This window comes from Macaca nemestrina, chromosome 8 (assembly GCF_043159975.1).
Source record: "Macaca nemestrina isolate mMacNem1 chromosome 8, mMacNem.hap1, whole genome shotgun sequence".
NCBI classification, from domain to species: Eukaryota; Metazoa; Chordata; class Mammalia; order Primates; family Cercopithecidae; genus Macaca; species Macaca nemestrina.
In genome coordinates, this window is record NC_092132.1 from 129049478 (window position 1) to 129065468 (window position 15991).

Consider the following 15991-nt stretch of genomic DNA (forward strand, 5'->3'; position numbering starts at 1 on the left):
GTGGCATACCTGGTTAAATCTTTCTCCAATTCAGAACTCCCGGGGAAGGGGTACTGTAAGCCCAAAAAAGGGAGCCCTCCAGGTGTGTATACAGGTGTTAGATGGGAGGGCAGATGAGATAAAGTGTCTGTTGTTGACAGCAGGGATCTCAGGCTCTCCAGCACCCCTACCCTGCATCTGCCCACAAGCAGAATAGCCACACTACTAGTCCAGCCAGAAAAAGCTGATTCAGCTCCAGTTTCTATGGGATTATAACTTTATCTTTGACTATACTCTACAGAAGTTGAGGTGGGGCCACAGCCAAGGCTTTCTCCCACTTGGAAAGAAGTTCCCTCCCTTGACTGTCTCCAAACCCTTTGAAAGTTTAGTGGAACCCAAGTGAGACCTGGAGGTGAGGAGGAGGGGGCCTCCAAGGGCTCCTAGTCCAGTGCTCCTTCTGGTCCCACACAATCTGTCCACGTGGTGTACACTGAGGGTTGGGACTGAGACCTAAAAATAGTAAGAGTGTTCTTCTGCTTGATCTGTTTGATTTTAAGAAACACAGTGGAGTACACAGACTGTTGGAGACGGGACTCTTGTTCCCATGTCCCCTGGTCAGATAGCATTGCCACCATTCTTTCTCCAAAAAGACCAGGAGCAGGCTTTGTGCTAGATATGTGCACAGATATTTTTACTAACCATCGTAAGAACCTTGGATTGTAGTTAGTATTGGCTTTGCTTTAAAATGAGGAAACGGGGGCTCAGAGAGTTTAGGAGACCCAGCCATGTTTGGTTCCATGTTCACTGTTCCAGTATTGCCCTATGATGAGCAGCCAACAGAACTGGACTTTGGATGCTGGGTTATTTTGTCCATTGGAGCTGAAACAGGAAACTAGGGTTCATAGGTCAATGTAGATTTAGCAATGCCTAATCCTCCGTAAGGCCCCAGGCACTATGACACTGATGTTCTCATTTAGCCGCATAACTTCCAAGTGGCTATGAGACCGTTGGAAAAAAAACAAATTTCAGATAACTTGCCCAACGTGTCAGTAACAAACGGACCTGTCAAAGATCTAAGCCCTTTTCCTCTTTTAATCAAATGAACTCGCCTCCCTACCCCCTACCCTGCTCCCTCAAAAAAGGAAAGACTTATGCTAAGAAATCTGAAAGGGGTGAGAAACATCCCGTGGGGGAAAACCGCCTCTTTTTAATACAAGTATTTGCTACTGCACAATGACAGATTTCCCAAATACCTCCATTGGAAGAGTCTCTAAAGTGGAATCAAATAATTTCTTCACTCTGTCTTTAATAAAATTAGGCAATGATGTGATCCACAATCTGCTTTATGAAACAAAAGCAAAACTACACTATTTCACTAATCAATACATGTGAGCAAGATGAGAGGCTTCCATTAGCCAATTACCCAGTGACTATATATATATATATATATTTTAATGAAAACAGTATACTTTACAATCTTCACATTACTTAACACATTAACAAAAAGCAACACACCCACTTAACTTACACATCCTGCTTGAAGCGTCAGATTTCCTTAGCCAAAGTTTGTCTTTGGGACAGTTTCTTTAGGGCCAGCTGCAGGCCTCCCTTGAATGGGATAAAAAGATGTCATCCAACTGCCTGATGCTGATGTTAGAGGCTTTCAGGAGGTACCCTTGATTCTCAAATGGCCCAAATAACTAAGGAGAAGGAGGAGAGTGAAAATGGCCAGTTGGAAGCTAAGCATGGTGGCTCACACCAGTTCCAGTTACTGAGGAGGCTGAGGCATAAGGATCGCTTGAGCCCATTTCGAGGCTGCAGTGAGCCATGATTGCAACACTGACTTTAGCCTGGGCAACAGAGTGAGACCCCATTTCGAAATGAAAATGGCCTCCTTATAAAATCATAAACACTTCCCTGAATCTGAAGACTCTAACTCATCAATGTAGCTTTAAGAAAAAAAAAAAAAATCCTAAGCCTTTTATAATAAAGGGTAGGGAAACATATCATTTAATGAGATGAGTTCTCAAATGCATATGGCTTTAAATGATCAAGTAGTAAAAAGAATGGTTCGAAAATATATCATTTTAGCAAAACTTTTAGAAGTTGCAGTAGCTTACAGATGACTAGAAAAAAGCCAAGAATCACTGCATAAGATAATAGCACTTAGATCTTGACAGAGGAAGACACTTTATAGTATTTCTCAATGGGGATCTTAGAGCCAAAAGATTACCCAGATCTGTCAATTTAGTATTTAGGGCCCAAATTCTGTGCTGTTTTCAAGAAGCATGATTCTTATAAATCATATGAACACAGTGAAGCATTATTGCTTCTAAAAAACAAAGTACTAGAACACTTTTTTTTTCTTTTTTTTTGAGATAGGGTTTCACTTTGTCACCCAGGCTGGAGTGCAGTGGCATAATTACAGCTCACTGCAGCCTTGACCTCCTGGGCTCAAGTGATTCTCCCACCTCAGCCTCCCAAGCAGCTGGGACTACAGGCACGCACCACCATGCCCAGCTAATTTGTTTTTATTTTTTGTAGAGCCTTGACTTCCCGGGCTCAAGCAATCCTCCTACCTCAGCCTCCCAAGTAGCTGAGACTATAGGCACGCAGCACTGTGCCTGGCTAATTTTTAAAATTTTTTTGTGGAATCAGGGTCAGGGTCTTACTCTGTCACCCAGGCTGGAGTACATGGCATGATCAGGGCTTACTGTTGCCTCTACCTCCTGGGCTTAGGCAATCCTCCTGCCTTGGCCTCCCAAAGTGCTGAGATTACAGGCTTGAGCCACAGCTCCTGGACAACACTTTCTTGGGGGTTAAAAATTGTAAGTTGTAAGCTCAGGACTAAACAGTGGTGCTAACTAATACAAGCGTGACTGCCCCTTTCCTCTCTCCAACTTGACCCACCACCAGCAGGGATTTTATGAAACACACTTTAAATACCAATTTCCTAAAGTCTTATTTCCTTTATGTGGTGGTTTTCCAACCTTGGTCTAGCATTGGAATAACATGGGAGGGACTTTAAAGAAATGTGGATGCCTGGATCTTACTCCCCACCCTTAGAAATTCTGATGTAATTGGTCTGGGAGTGGCCTCTCCCCAGGTGATATAAACATTCAACCATTTTAGAACCAGTTCCTATCCTTTTCATGTAAGTTATTAGATATCCCCTTTAACCTTTTTATTTCTTTCTTTACCTGTCTAAATATCTGTGGGGAATGGGTAAAGAAATAGAACCTACGTACATTAAATGAATTGCTATCAGAAAATTGTCAGCCCAGATAGAAAAAAAAAAAAAAAAAGACAGAAGGGTGAAAAGAACCAAGTGGTTTGTAATTTTTCTTATTTCTGGGCAAAGATGACTCCAGGGCCCCACAGTGCAGGTTTAACCTAATAGGACCTGTAAGGAAACAAGCCAGAAAAATGCTAGGTGTGATGTGTCATGAAAGAGGCGTGGGTAAGGAAAAACTGCAAAGTTCAGGAATGATTTCATTAACATAAGGGCAATAACAAACTAAACACACAATAAACTTTAAAATACATTTCCATTTTTAATTTAAAAAATAAATAACAGCAAATCTGAACAAAATTTTCCTACTTCAATGCATCTCATCTTCCTAACTGTCCGTGTTTGAAACCCAGATAGCAACAAAATCATGGCAAAGGCATTTTGACAAAGTTTAGATGAACAACTCACAAAATACGGCTAATAGTAGATGAGTTTGACCATCTGATACTGCAGACTAACCTTGGCTAGATCCTAGGTGTCAGAGTGAAATCATGAATTTCCTTTTGTAGATTAGAATTGATAGTCCAACTCTCAACCCACCCAAACAGAAACTTACCTTTTCCAATTTAATTGTAAAATCCAGACATATCATTGAATAAAGGTATCTAAGGAAGTGATATTTATCAACTTCCCAAATGATACAGAAAAGGAAAGCATAATTATTAAAATGAACCTAAAGTCTAGATACAGTGGGCCAGGCTGGTGAAACCTGAGACTACTATGGAAATGACATTGTTTATAAGATGTTGCACAAATTATGGTAATCTGTGTCAATATTTCAATGTGTGCTGGATTATTACTGGCATATTCATAATTTTAATGTCCACAAATCTTTTTATCTTAACAGCCAGGGTATGGCAGGGTCAAAGCACCACTTGGGATGATAAATGGGACAAGTATAGTCCATGGACCTCAAAGCCTTTGTACAGAAAACTAGTTTCCTTCAAATCCTCCCCCTCTTTTTGTTTACCGAGAATAAAACCAGCTAGGGCTGAAGGAATTCTAAACCTCAGGTAGCTTCAAAATTAAAAAAAAAAAAAAAAAGAGACAGAGGCCCAGGAGCTGACTACAAATTGACTCTTTAAAAAGTACACGATCTTTATAGCCTTGTTTTGTGGGTGAGGTTTTTCTCCCCTTTTTATTATACCTGAAAAGTATGAGAAAGGAAGCCACAAATTTGAAGGGCCTTCTAAATACCTTGCACAAAATGGCGCCATGGGCATGTGGGAACCTTCTGGGGTGCTGAAAACAGTGTATGTCTGTATCTTAGAGGCAGGGACATGGGCAGATCGCTATGTGAAAATTACCCATCTGCATGGCTAAGATTTGTACACTTAACTATATATGAGTTCCATCTAAATTTTAAAATAAGAAATTAGCCAGTGACCTAGGGGCAACTAGAGGAGAAGGACTCTTCCAGCTTGGAAAGAGTAAACAAAGGTAGATTGTTTTCCCAAAACCTGCTTTACATCTTGTTTTACATTATGAATTTGCAGTGCGGCTGCAGTTTTTAATGGGTTTCCCTGGCAGGAGGAAATGACTGCAATTCTGGAATCAGAGGATTAAGGTGGAGGAAGAGGAAGCAACCCATGGCCCAGCAGTCTTATTTAGGGTTTCATTTTCATCTAGTACCACTCCCTTTCCAATGCTACAGCACACCACCGTGAACTGTCTTTGTATACTGGGGCTGTTTCCATCGAACACACGCAACCGCTACATCCCAAGGGACTAGTACCATGACTGGCATTCCATAAGAACTTGATATATGTTGAATAAAACAATTCTTTTAAAAAAAAAATCTTAGAGCAAGTCAAGTCACTAGAACAGAGAGAGAAAGAGAGGAAATCAAGATTTTAAAACACCTCCAACCATAAAGCAGTGTTCACAAAAGTTGTGACAATTTTAGGGCTAATTTCAATGCCTTTCAATACTCCAGAATTCTTAGCAAGAAAAATAAAGACCAATTCTTTCTCTTTTTTCCTCCTTGCTCCTTATCTCTTACATTTAATGTAATCATGAGGTGTTTCTTTACAGTCATCCTCTTTGACTTCAGGACAGACATCAACATTACTTATGAATTTTGTCAAATGTGACTCTTCCTACCCAACAGCTTCCCTAAAAAATGAACCTTCCATCGTCTGCTGTAATCTCTTAGCCACAATACTACCTGGAATCCCTTTTGTTCAGGCAGGAGAGAGCTATTATTTCCATTAAGGTGGAAAGGAAATCATATGGAATATGTTCTATTAAAAAGAGAAGGTATCCAGACAGTGATGTATCCTATCTTCCCAGCCTCTGCTCAAAGACGAGGCTGTGGGACTCATTTCTACTGCTCTGGAAGGATAGCCTTGAGGTTTGGTTTTTTTGGTGATCCAGTTTATATCTTTCTATTTTAATGGCAGCCCAGAAAGTAGAGTGTGGCACACAAATCCCCTCTAGCCGGTCTGCTGGGTGACTTCTCAGAAGTCGTGCCAGGCTCTAGGTAAGCCCTACATATCTTTCTGTTGCCTCCTCCATTCTCTACAGCTTGAGTTCTTTCCATTTAAAATCCTCTTGAGTTCTTACTAAGTTTGTCTCTAGTCAAAAATATTCATGTAAAAGGCTTCAAAGGAAACCACCATTTGGAGAAGGGCTACATGTGCAGAACTAACTTGCACTCGCATTCCAAACTACTTTGGAAGAAAAAAAAAAGTATCAGTAATGCTCTTAGAGAGTTCCAGTTCCTACTCAGGCCTAGCAGAGAAAAGCAAGGACCATCACGTGAGTACCTCTTCCTTCCCATATTTCATCTCATTGAAACCTCACAACCACCCATGCAGGAGGCATTATCCCCGTTCTGGAAGGTGAGAAAATGAAAACTCAGATAATTTCAAATAATTTGTGTGAGTTTGCAAAGTTAATAGATGTCATAACTGGGATTTGAAACCAAATGGATTTAATGCCACCAAATAGGTTTAATTCCAAAGCCCATGATTCTTCCATGCGAGCACACTGCAGGTTCTACTGGGTGGGGGTGAAGGCCTTTTCCACACCCGTTCTAGAATCTGCAATACGCATTTCTTAAGTAATGCCTTGGACACCTCTGAGAGCTTTTTGCTTCCTTGACCCTCATGATGAACTGGTAGTTCTCTCCTAAAAGGGTGGCGGTGAAACAGGAAACACAGACGATAGGCGGGCAAATGCCAGCTCTGGCAGCGGAAATGGAAATCTCTTTCTCTGTTCTCTTCTCCTCCTTAGTGGAAAGGACTCTGGGCAACGTTGTGGGAGAAACTGCTAGCAAGTTTCCCCCAGTATTGACCTTTGCATTCACAGTCAAAAAGCTTTCTGCTTTGCCACAAATATCTAAGTAGCATAGAAATACCTGGGACATTTCAAATATTGTTCCAATAGGGGGTAAATATTAAAGAGTTTGTCAGAGTTGTCTTCTAGAAGTTACCTGGGTATAGCCTAATTTAGCAAGCTGGGTTATTAGTAAGAATCTGTAGTACAATTTTCTATGTGTAGCCTCAATTTCCTCATTTACTAAATAAGGAGGCTGGTTGGTTGATCTTTGAGGCTTCCAGCTCCAAACATCTAAAACTTCATGTGGCTATTTATGTATGCAATATTTGGTCACCTAAATCACTCCATTTTTTTCTTCTGAAAGGAGTACTATTAGTACCATTAGCAAGCAATCAAATTAATTCCACAATCAAGAGGAATAAATAATCAAAGAGAAATATTGCACTGTGTTCTCCAGGGTAAAATCAGGTAGCAGATGGGGCTGCTGAGTCATCCAAATGGGTTCTGGAAAAGAAGCTGCTGAATCCAGACTGGTAAGTCCCTTGTAGCCAGTGATTTGCGCTCAGAGGAGGTAATAGGACAAAAAAAAAAAAAAAACAAAAAAAACCGTATGTGCAAAAGGAAGAGCTTCAAAGAAGTCCGTAGGGAAGGAATGACTGCAGTGCCATGAGGGTCATTAGTCAGGAACGTGGTGAGATAGGGAGAGGGCAGCTTTCCTGTGCCACGAGAAGATGGGAGTTGGGTGGACACAAGAACTCAGGACTCACGTTTGAGTCCATGCTCTTTCAATGACAGCCACACATAACTGAAAGCAGCCAATCTCCATTAAAAATGTGTGTTCTTTTCCTCAAAGGAGACACGATAGACATCAGAAAGATACGATTATTTCAGCTACCAGAGTGTATTTGATATCCATCTCTTCCAGATGCGATATGGGATGGGATGGGTGTGTCCACGTGAGAAAAGTACCTAAGTCTCCAGCACAGCTTTTCATAAAGCAACAAATCCTTCCGAGGAGATTCCACCATCAATGTGGAAGAACGTGTCCAGGCTTGAGCAGACCACCATGTCTGCGGTACAGGCTGACATTTAACAATGCTGCATGTGATCTCTTCTTTGAGAAATTCAGAGGCTGTGACTGATTCTGGAATTTCATGTGGACTGGAAGGGAGGTGGCATGGCCTCAAACTTCTATCAAAGAGAAGCTTTTGGAAGAACATAACCGGTTTTGAGCTGGTAAACATCATCCCAGATCAGGAAACGCAGTCAGCAGGGAGCCCCGTGGAATGAGGACATCGGCTGGAGGCCAGTTCTCAGGCAGCAGCTGTCTAAGGCACTCGGTGTTGCAGAGAGGGCAAGATCCTTACTGGGATCCAGGCTCGGAAGTAGGGATGCCAGACTTCCGAGCCTTTGGAGGTGGAGGGGGTGGTGCTTTGGCTTCTCTTCGTGCAGGCAGTGGGGGAGCGAGCTGCAGAAGCAGAAACACAAAATTAGAAGCAGGTCTTAGCTTTCTTCCTAATTCTGCCTTCTCCGCCCATTTCTCATATTCTGCTTTAGCTTCTAATTGATCTGAGTTTATCTACACAGGCTTTGCAAAGTGAAATGGAAAACTACACTGATTTGTCCTCGTTTCCCGTGAGCTGATCAGACACACACACACACACACACACACACACACACACACACACTCTCTCTCTCTCTCTCTCTCTCTCTCTCTCTCGCTGCTGTATCCCCAACACTTGGGTTCCTGGCGTATAGATAGGAGGCACTTAGAAGTCATTTGCTGAATGAATGAAGGAAACCCATCTAAAGTCATTTCAGAATGACTGTCCTTTACTCAGAAGTAAACTCTTCAAATGTGAAACAGAGGGCTGGGGGCAGGCAGTGGCTCACACCTGTAATCTCAGCACTTTGGAAGGCTGAGGTAGGGGGATCACTCGAGGCCAGGAGTTTGAGATCAGCCTGGGCAATACGGAGAGACTCCATTTTAACAAAAGATTAAAAAATTAGCTGGGCATGGTGGCACATGCCTGTAGTCCCAGCTAACTGAGGGGCCAAGGTGGGAGAATCACTTGAGCCCAGGAGTTCAAGGCTGTAATGAGCTATGATTGCATTATTGCACTCCAGCCTAGGTGACAGAGCCAGACCCTGCCCCTGCCCCCCTGAAGAGGTGAACTAGAACTCATGGCTTATTTCACAGGTACCCAGGACAAGGTACAGAGAACACCTGCTCTACCTTCATCATCTGCTTGAATGTCTGTCCTTCCCATTGAAAACTTCTCTATCTCCTGTGGTTTCAGGAACGAGCCAAGAATCGACTGCAGTGACAGGTCTATGAGCAAACCTGCCCACTAAAGAGCCTGGAAAACCTGATGCTGCCTTCCCAGAAGCGGCGCTCCCTGGCCACAGTTGCCAGCTGTGATTTCCATACCTCAGTGGAGTTCCTCTGGCTGCCCTCATAGGGCTTGCTTTTGGGGGGAGGTGGAGGTGGGACAGGAGTGGCCGCGATTCCATCTGTCTGCAACGATGGGGAGCCTAGAAATGACACAAAGTGCAGGCGGGCAGAGAGAGGCACTGAGCAAGAAAGCTCATGGAAATGTTGCTGGCACCGTAACACCTAAGCCAACCTGGTCAACCAACTTGTGGAAGCCACATTCTGTGGTTTCTGTGGATAGAATGAAGAAGACTTCCCACCCCACACCACACAGGTAATGCCCTCGCCAGAAGTTTCAAGAGCTCCACAAGATGTTCTGAAGCAAAAACTTTATTTTATTTTTATTTTTTTGAGACTCGCTCTGTCACCCAGGCTGGAGTGCAGTGACACGATCTCCGCTCACTGCAAGCTCTGCCTGCCGGGTTCACACCATTCTCCTGCCTCAGCCTTCCGAGTAGCTGGGACTACAGGCACCCGCCACCACGCCCAGCTAATTTTTTGTACTTTTAGTAGAGACGGGGTTTCACTGTGTTAGCCAAGATGGTCTCGATCTCCTGACCTCGTGATCCGCCCACCTCAGCCTCCCAAAGTGCTGGGATTACAGGCGTGAGCCACCGTGCCCGGCCAAAACTTTATTTTTTGTTCAGGGTTTTACTATTAAGCTGAAGATGAGAACATTTTCTGGAATGTATGGTATTATTCTGTTCTCTGATATAGCTCAAGTGCTTAGGAAAATATTCACTTCATCCCAACTGTAACTGATAATCTCTTAACTCTTGATTGACAACTGTCTCCCATCTGGCTCTGATAGATTTATCCCTCTCCCATGCCTCTGGACTATGGGTACCCGATTCTTCTCAAGTGTTGTGCACTGCTGGTTCCCCAAGCCAGACTATAAGCAGTAGATGGAATGGGTCTATTTCTTGTCCCTGTTCAGGTCTACCTAACCAATGGTTAGCTTGTAAGTTACTTGTTGTCTGTCTAGTCCTAGTGCAGATCTGCCTCATTTATACCTTCACAATTATAAAACAGACACTAATGCCCTTTGGATCACTATGCAGAAAGGTTTAATGAGTCCTAGTGGCCTCCTTGCCAAACTCCAGTCTAACTGTATAATACACGAATGCTGAATTGAACCAGTTTTACAATGGCTTTACATACATTGTGGCTGGTTTAGTTACAAAATGCCCAGACGCATAAACATGCTCCATTCCCTAGTATAAAGACTATAAGGAATACAGGAAAACTTACTTAGGGTCCTGGTGGCTTTGGGAGTGAGTGGAGGTGGGCTCAAGGGCGTTGACTGAGGAGGTGAAGAACCGTGAAATGGTGATAGCCGATTATCCATCAACTGGAGACTCTTTGGCCTTTGTGCTTTTCTGGTTGGGCTCTAGGACCAGAGAGAAAAAGCAAAACACTTTCACGGTGAGGAAGGCTGAGCTCAACAATGCTTTCAACAGCCTTGTCTTCTGAGAAGACACTTGGAAAAGGACTTAACTAAAGGAGCAATTTTTAAGCTTACTACATTGTCATATGATGGGCACCACCCAACAGGCACTGACTAGAACCACTGAACCATAGATTATTTTCTGACTGGCCACAGACTGGATTCTGATCACAGTTGGGCTGCGTCATTTATGTGGGACATAAGCCATCCTGATTCTCAGGAAAAGGTGCTCTTGCCACATTTAACAACTTGATGTGGTTTATAGAAAGGAAAGTACCTTTTAAAAAACTTAAAGAAGAGAAATGACAATGTTTGGATTGACTCAGGGGACAGAGTGGCGAGAACCACAGCTCTAAGCATCAACCCATATGTTTACATTGTAGGTACAAGATCTTCACCAATGTTGATTTATAGACTCGAACTTCTCAGTATGTGCTTTCCTTACCACAATCTGCCATCTGACACTAACCCAGGCTACTGAGTCCTAAGACAAGGCGCATGCCAGCTACAATCTGGGAGGGGATGGTGATGTGCCTAGGTACAAGGGAGGTGGGGCAAGCCTCCAGAGATTTCTTTTTTTCTTTTTTGTTTTTTACCATCAAATCAGGTTCTGGTGCTTTCTCTGCAATGACCTGGGACTTGCTCAGACTCCAGTCTTTTCTCTTAAACTTGCTGATCCGGTTCTCGCTGTTCTCCTCTCTGAGGGACAGATCTTCAACTCTGGCACCTGACGAGGCCCTGCGCTCCAAAAGTGGCTCCAGAATTGAGCTACTGGCCAGGAACAAGGACAAACATCACAAACACTGATCACCTTGCAATCAAAATTCACTATGAAAGTACCAGCAGTTATAACTCTTTAGCCTACAATTTTTTTTTTTTTTTTTTTTTTTTTGAGATAGGGTCTTTCTCCCATCATTCAGGCTGGAGTGCAGTGGTGCAATCACAGCTCACTATAACCTTGACTTCTGAGTAGCTGGGGCTACAGGTGTGTACCACCATGCCTGGCTAAATTTTGTGGGTTTTTTTTTAGTAGAGATGGGGTTTCACCATGTTGCCCAGGCTGATCTCAAACTCCTGGGCTCGAGTGATCCTTCTACCTCGACCCTCCCAAAGTGCTAAGGCTAGAGGCATGAGCCACCATGCCTGGCCTCCTCAACCTACTCTTGACCTATAACTTCACACTCAGATTCTAAATCTAAATTTTCAATTACAACCGAACAAACATCTCAAGGTGTTAATGCACAGAAACGAGACCATCAGGTGACTGGACAAAAATATGAGTGAGTATGTTATCCCAGGAAGAGAAGGTATTAATTCAATGTATAGGCAAAGACAGAATGTTTAAGAGATTCAACAGGCAGTTTTATGTAGTGGGTAACAGCACAACTCTGGAGCCAGATGGCCAGTGTTCAAATCCTACCCATAAACTACATACTACTAGAATGTAGTAATCTAAATCCCAGCACTTCTAAGAATGCATACTAATAGGAGAACTACATATACAAATATGTTTGCTACAGTTTTTAATAAAAATATATTTTATACTGATAGAGTTACATATTTTTGTATTAAAATATACAATGAAGTTTTATGGTTAATTGTTTAGAAAGAAGGATGCAGCTTAAATATTCTATAGTAGGAGAAGAATTAATCATGGCACATTTGTATGATGCAATGTCTATTGCCATAAAAAATGATGGTAAAAGCTGACAATAAAGATGACACGGCCGGGCATGGTGGCTCACGCCTGTAATCCCACCACTTTGAGAGGCCAAGGTGGGCAGATCATGAGGTCAGGAGTTCGAGACCAGTCTGGCCAATATGGTGAAACTCCTTTTCTACCAAAAATACAAAAATTCACCAGGCGTGGTGGTGGGTGCCTGTAGTCCCAGCTACTCGGGAGGCTGAGGCAGGAGAATTGCTTGAACCCAGGAGGCAGAGGTTGCAGTGAGCCGAGATTGCACCACTGCACTCCAACGTGGGCAACAAAGGGAGACTCCATCTCAAAAAAAATACATACATAAATAAAGATTACACAGCAACATGAAAAGTGCTTATAATAATAAGATGAGAAGGAACAGCAAAGTACCAAACTATATCTATGCTATAATTGGAGCTATGTAAAGATATCTATTTCAATGGAAAAGGATGTATAATTTAAGAAATACTACGTATTTGATTTCCAGGTAGGGTGGCATTCAGGAAGGTTATTTTTAAGATGTAATTATTGTATTATGGAATTAAACATTTGTGAAAAAATGGTGAGTCAACTGATAACTTACAGTCAACACTATTTTAAATACTTAATGATGTATAAATATTCATCACCTATATTAAATTAAGCAGTAGGCCACAAAATGACAGACGCAATGCTTTTCCACTTGTATGAAAAATAAACATACTTTTTTTAGTATTATATAACTGAACTTTAACAGTGGTTATCTTTGAGTGATAAAGTAATAAAGCATTGTTTTCTTTTTTTTTTTTTTTTTTTTTTTTGAGACGGAGTCTCGCTGTGTCGCCCAGGCTGGAGTGCAGTGGCCGGATCTCAGCTCACTGCAAGCTCTGCCTCCCGGGTTTTTACGCCATTCTCCTGCCTCAGCCTCCCGAGTAGCCGGGACTACAGGCGCCCGCCACCTCGCCCGGCTAGTTTTTTGTATTTTTTAGTAGAGACGGGGTTTCACCGTGTTAGCCAGGATGGTCTCGAACTCCTGACCTCGTGATCCGCCCGTCTCGGCCTCCCAAAGTGCTGGGATTACAGGCTTGAGCCACCGCGCCCGGCCTAGCATTGTTTTCTTTTAAAAGTTTCCAGTACTTGGCCAGGCGCTGTGGCTCACACCTGTAATCCCAGCACTTTGGGAGGCTGAGATGGGTGGATCACAAGGTCAGGAGATTGAGACCATCCTGGCTAACTGGGTGAAACCCTGTCTTTACTAAAAATACAAAAAGTAGTCAGGTGTGGTGGCGGGCACTTGTAGTCCCAGCTACTTGGGAGCTGAGGCAGGAGTATGGCATAAATAAACCTGGGAGGCGGAGCTTGCAGTGAGGGGAGATCGAGCCACTGCACTCCAGCCTGCGCGACAGAGCAAGACTCCGTCTCAAAATAAATAAATAAATAAATAAATAAATAAATAAATAAATAAAGTTTCCAGTACTTTAGCAATATATTATTTAAAAATAGTAATCTTAGCAGAAAGAACATGACTATAAATTAACTCCTTTCAAATATTTTAAATTTGAACATACGGAAAGGCATTTTATGTTTTTGGCAAGGAAGCCTCAGCATCAAAAAGCCATCAGCCTTCCTAAAGTTAGTCCATACATGTAACATGATCCTAATAAAAATAGCAACAGGATTCTAGACAAGTTAATCCAACAGTGATCAATGAGCGACACTAGCCAGATTAAATTCTGAAAAGGAGTATTAGGAAATAAAAAATGTTTTATATCTATAATAATTAAGATTGCATAGTACTGATACATGAGTAGACAGGTAAATCCAAGAAATAGAAAAAAAGAAAGGACGTGTTCACTAAATGTTATAAGAAGAACTGAGTAGCCATTTGGAAATAAAAATGTTGGCTCCATACCTAACATCTTATATTAGAATAAATTCTAAAGGATTACAGACAAAATTGTGAATAATGAAACCCTAAAAGTCAATGAAAAAAACAGTACCTTTTTTTGTTATCTTAGAGTGGGAAAGGCCTTTAACTGTGAAATAAAATCCAGAAGCCATAAAATAAAAGATTGATTATATGACTACATAAAAAAATCAGTGCAACTCAATAAAAAATTAGAAGCAACAAATTAGAAGTCAGAAGATAAAGGAGAAATTAGGAGAAAACATTTCAACTCATTTCACAGACAAAGGGCCAACAATTCAACAGAAAAAAGTATTTGACCACAGGTCACAGAAAATAAAACATAAACAAATAAAAAGATGTTCAACTTCAGGCAAAATGAGAAATAAACAAAAACCAAAAAACAAAACACTATACAAGAAAATATTTTTCACCTATCAGATTGGTAAAATTTAAAAAGACTAAGAGTACAGTTTGGTAGTTAGGGTATAAGTAACTAGGCATTCCTGTGTGTTGCTGGTGGGAGTGTAAACTGGTATAATCTTTATGGAAGTCAGTTTAGGAATAATTTTCAAAATTACAAATATACATCTTTGACAGAGCAATTTCACATATGGTATTTTTCCCATATTGATATAGTTGTATATGTACAAAATAACTTGTGTTTAAGGTTATTCATTGTCACACTGAAGGAAGAGTAGTAAGACTGAAAGCAACTGAATGACCACCAGTAAGCACTGGTAGAAATATACAGGTTGAATATCCCTAATCCCAAAATCCAAAATCCAAAATGCTCCAAAATGTGACACATTTGAATGCTGACATGATGCTCAAGGGAGATGCTTACTGGAACTTTTCAGATTTGGGGTTTTTGGATTAGGGATGCTGAACTGGTATAACGCAAATATCCAAAAACACTAAAACCTTCCGAAATTCAAAACACTTCTGGCCCCAAGCATTCTGGATGAGGAATACTCAATCTGTATCATGCCACATACATACAATGAGATATATCTATAGCTACAGAAAGCATAAAGAGGGGACTTTTTATGTTCTGAAATGGAATGAGTTTCAAGATATAATAGTAAATGAAAAAAGCAAAGTAAATTCTACCATTCATATAAAAAAAGTGTGGGGAAGAAGATATAATTAGGCAGTGTTTGTGAACCTATAAAGAGTGGCCATGGGGGTACCAAGAACCTGAATGTTAGTATCATTTGGCTCTGTGGGTGGGGGTACTGCAGGGATTCTACTGTAGTGGGAAGGCTGCGAATAAAGGGAGATTTTTTGTGATATATCGTTTGGTACTTTTGGAATTTCATGTCATGTGATTATAAAACCTATTCATAATATAAAAATTTATTTTTAAAAATGGAAATGAAAAAATAGGTAATGACTATAGGTATGTAATAGTGTGGTATTGTGGGTGATTTTTTTTTGGTCATTTTTCATTTTTAGTAACTGCTGGTATTATTTTGCTAATCATGACATTCCTCATGAGGAAGACAATGAGAATGACCCAAAGGCTATTGTTCTCAAAGGAGTGATGCGTGGCTAAAGGCAAAATCATTAAGGCGTTACCCCACCCTTCCTGCAGATGAAAGATCAAACCCTTACCCATCAGATCCCGGTCTGGAAGGAGCATTGTCAGATGAGTTTGAAGAGGTGGAAACCACAGAGGACGTGACTGAGGTGATGGACAGCCTCCGCAGAGTGGAAGACATGATGTAGGGCAGCACAATAGACCCCGTGCGGCTTTGCTTCCTCTCCCTCAAGTTGGGTGGCTGAAAACATATGACTCCACATGGTTAGCGGGCCTGGAATCCAGCCCCTGTGAACTTGCCCAGCTGCCCTGTTTGCTTGTGGCTAACCAGTACCCATCCGTATTGGCTGGTACCCCATTCTGATTGGTTGGTGCCTGTGCTGCCTCTATTGTTAAATATTGCACATACTGATATTGTTAGCTATAGGTA

At 41.7% G+C, this 15991-nt stretch overlaps 1 protein-coding gene across 4 annotated transcripts in view; it reads right to left on the reverse strand.

Moving 5' to 3' along the window:
• Positions 1–3513: 3513 nt before the first annotated feature.
• The window catches only part of LOC105482043 (dedicator of cytokinesis 5), a 232257-nt gene continuing 219779 nt past the window's right edge, over positions 3514–15991 (reverse strand). For 3 of the 4 annotated variants that reach the window (XM_071068478.1, XM_071068476.1, XM_071068479.1), the window contains 5 exons: positions 15636–15802; positions 11031–11205; positions 10239–10377; positions 8985–9088; positions 3514–8021 (listed from right to left, as the gene is read on the reverse strand). In XM_071068478.1, coding sequence (XP_070924579.1) covers positions 7917–8021; positions 8985–9088; positions 10239–10377; positions 11031–11205; positions 15636–15802 — 690 coding nt within the window. In that variant the 3' untranslated portion in view covers positions 3514–7916. The remainder of the gene's footprint in view (positions 8022–8984; positions 9089–10238; positions 10378–11030; positions 11206–15635; positions 15803–15991) is intronic. The other variant, XM_071068477.1, reaches the window with a different exon arrangement.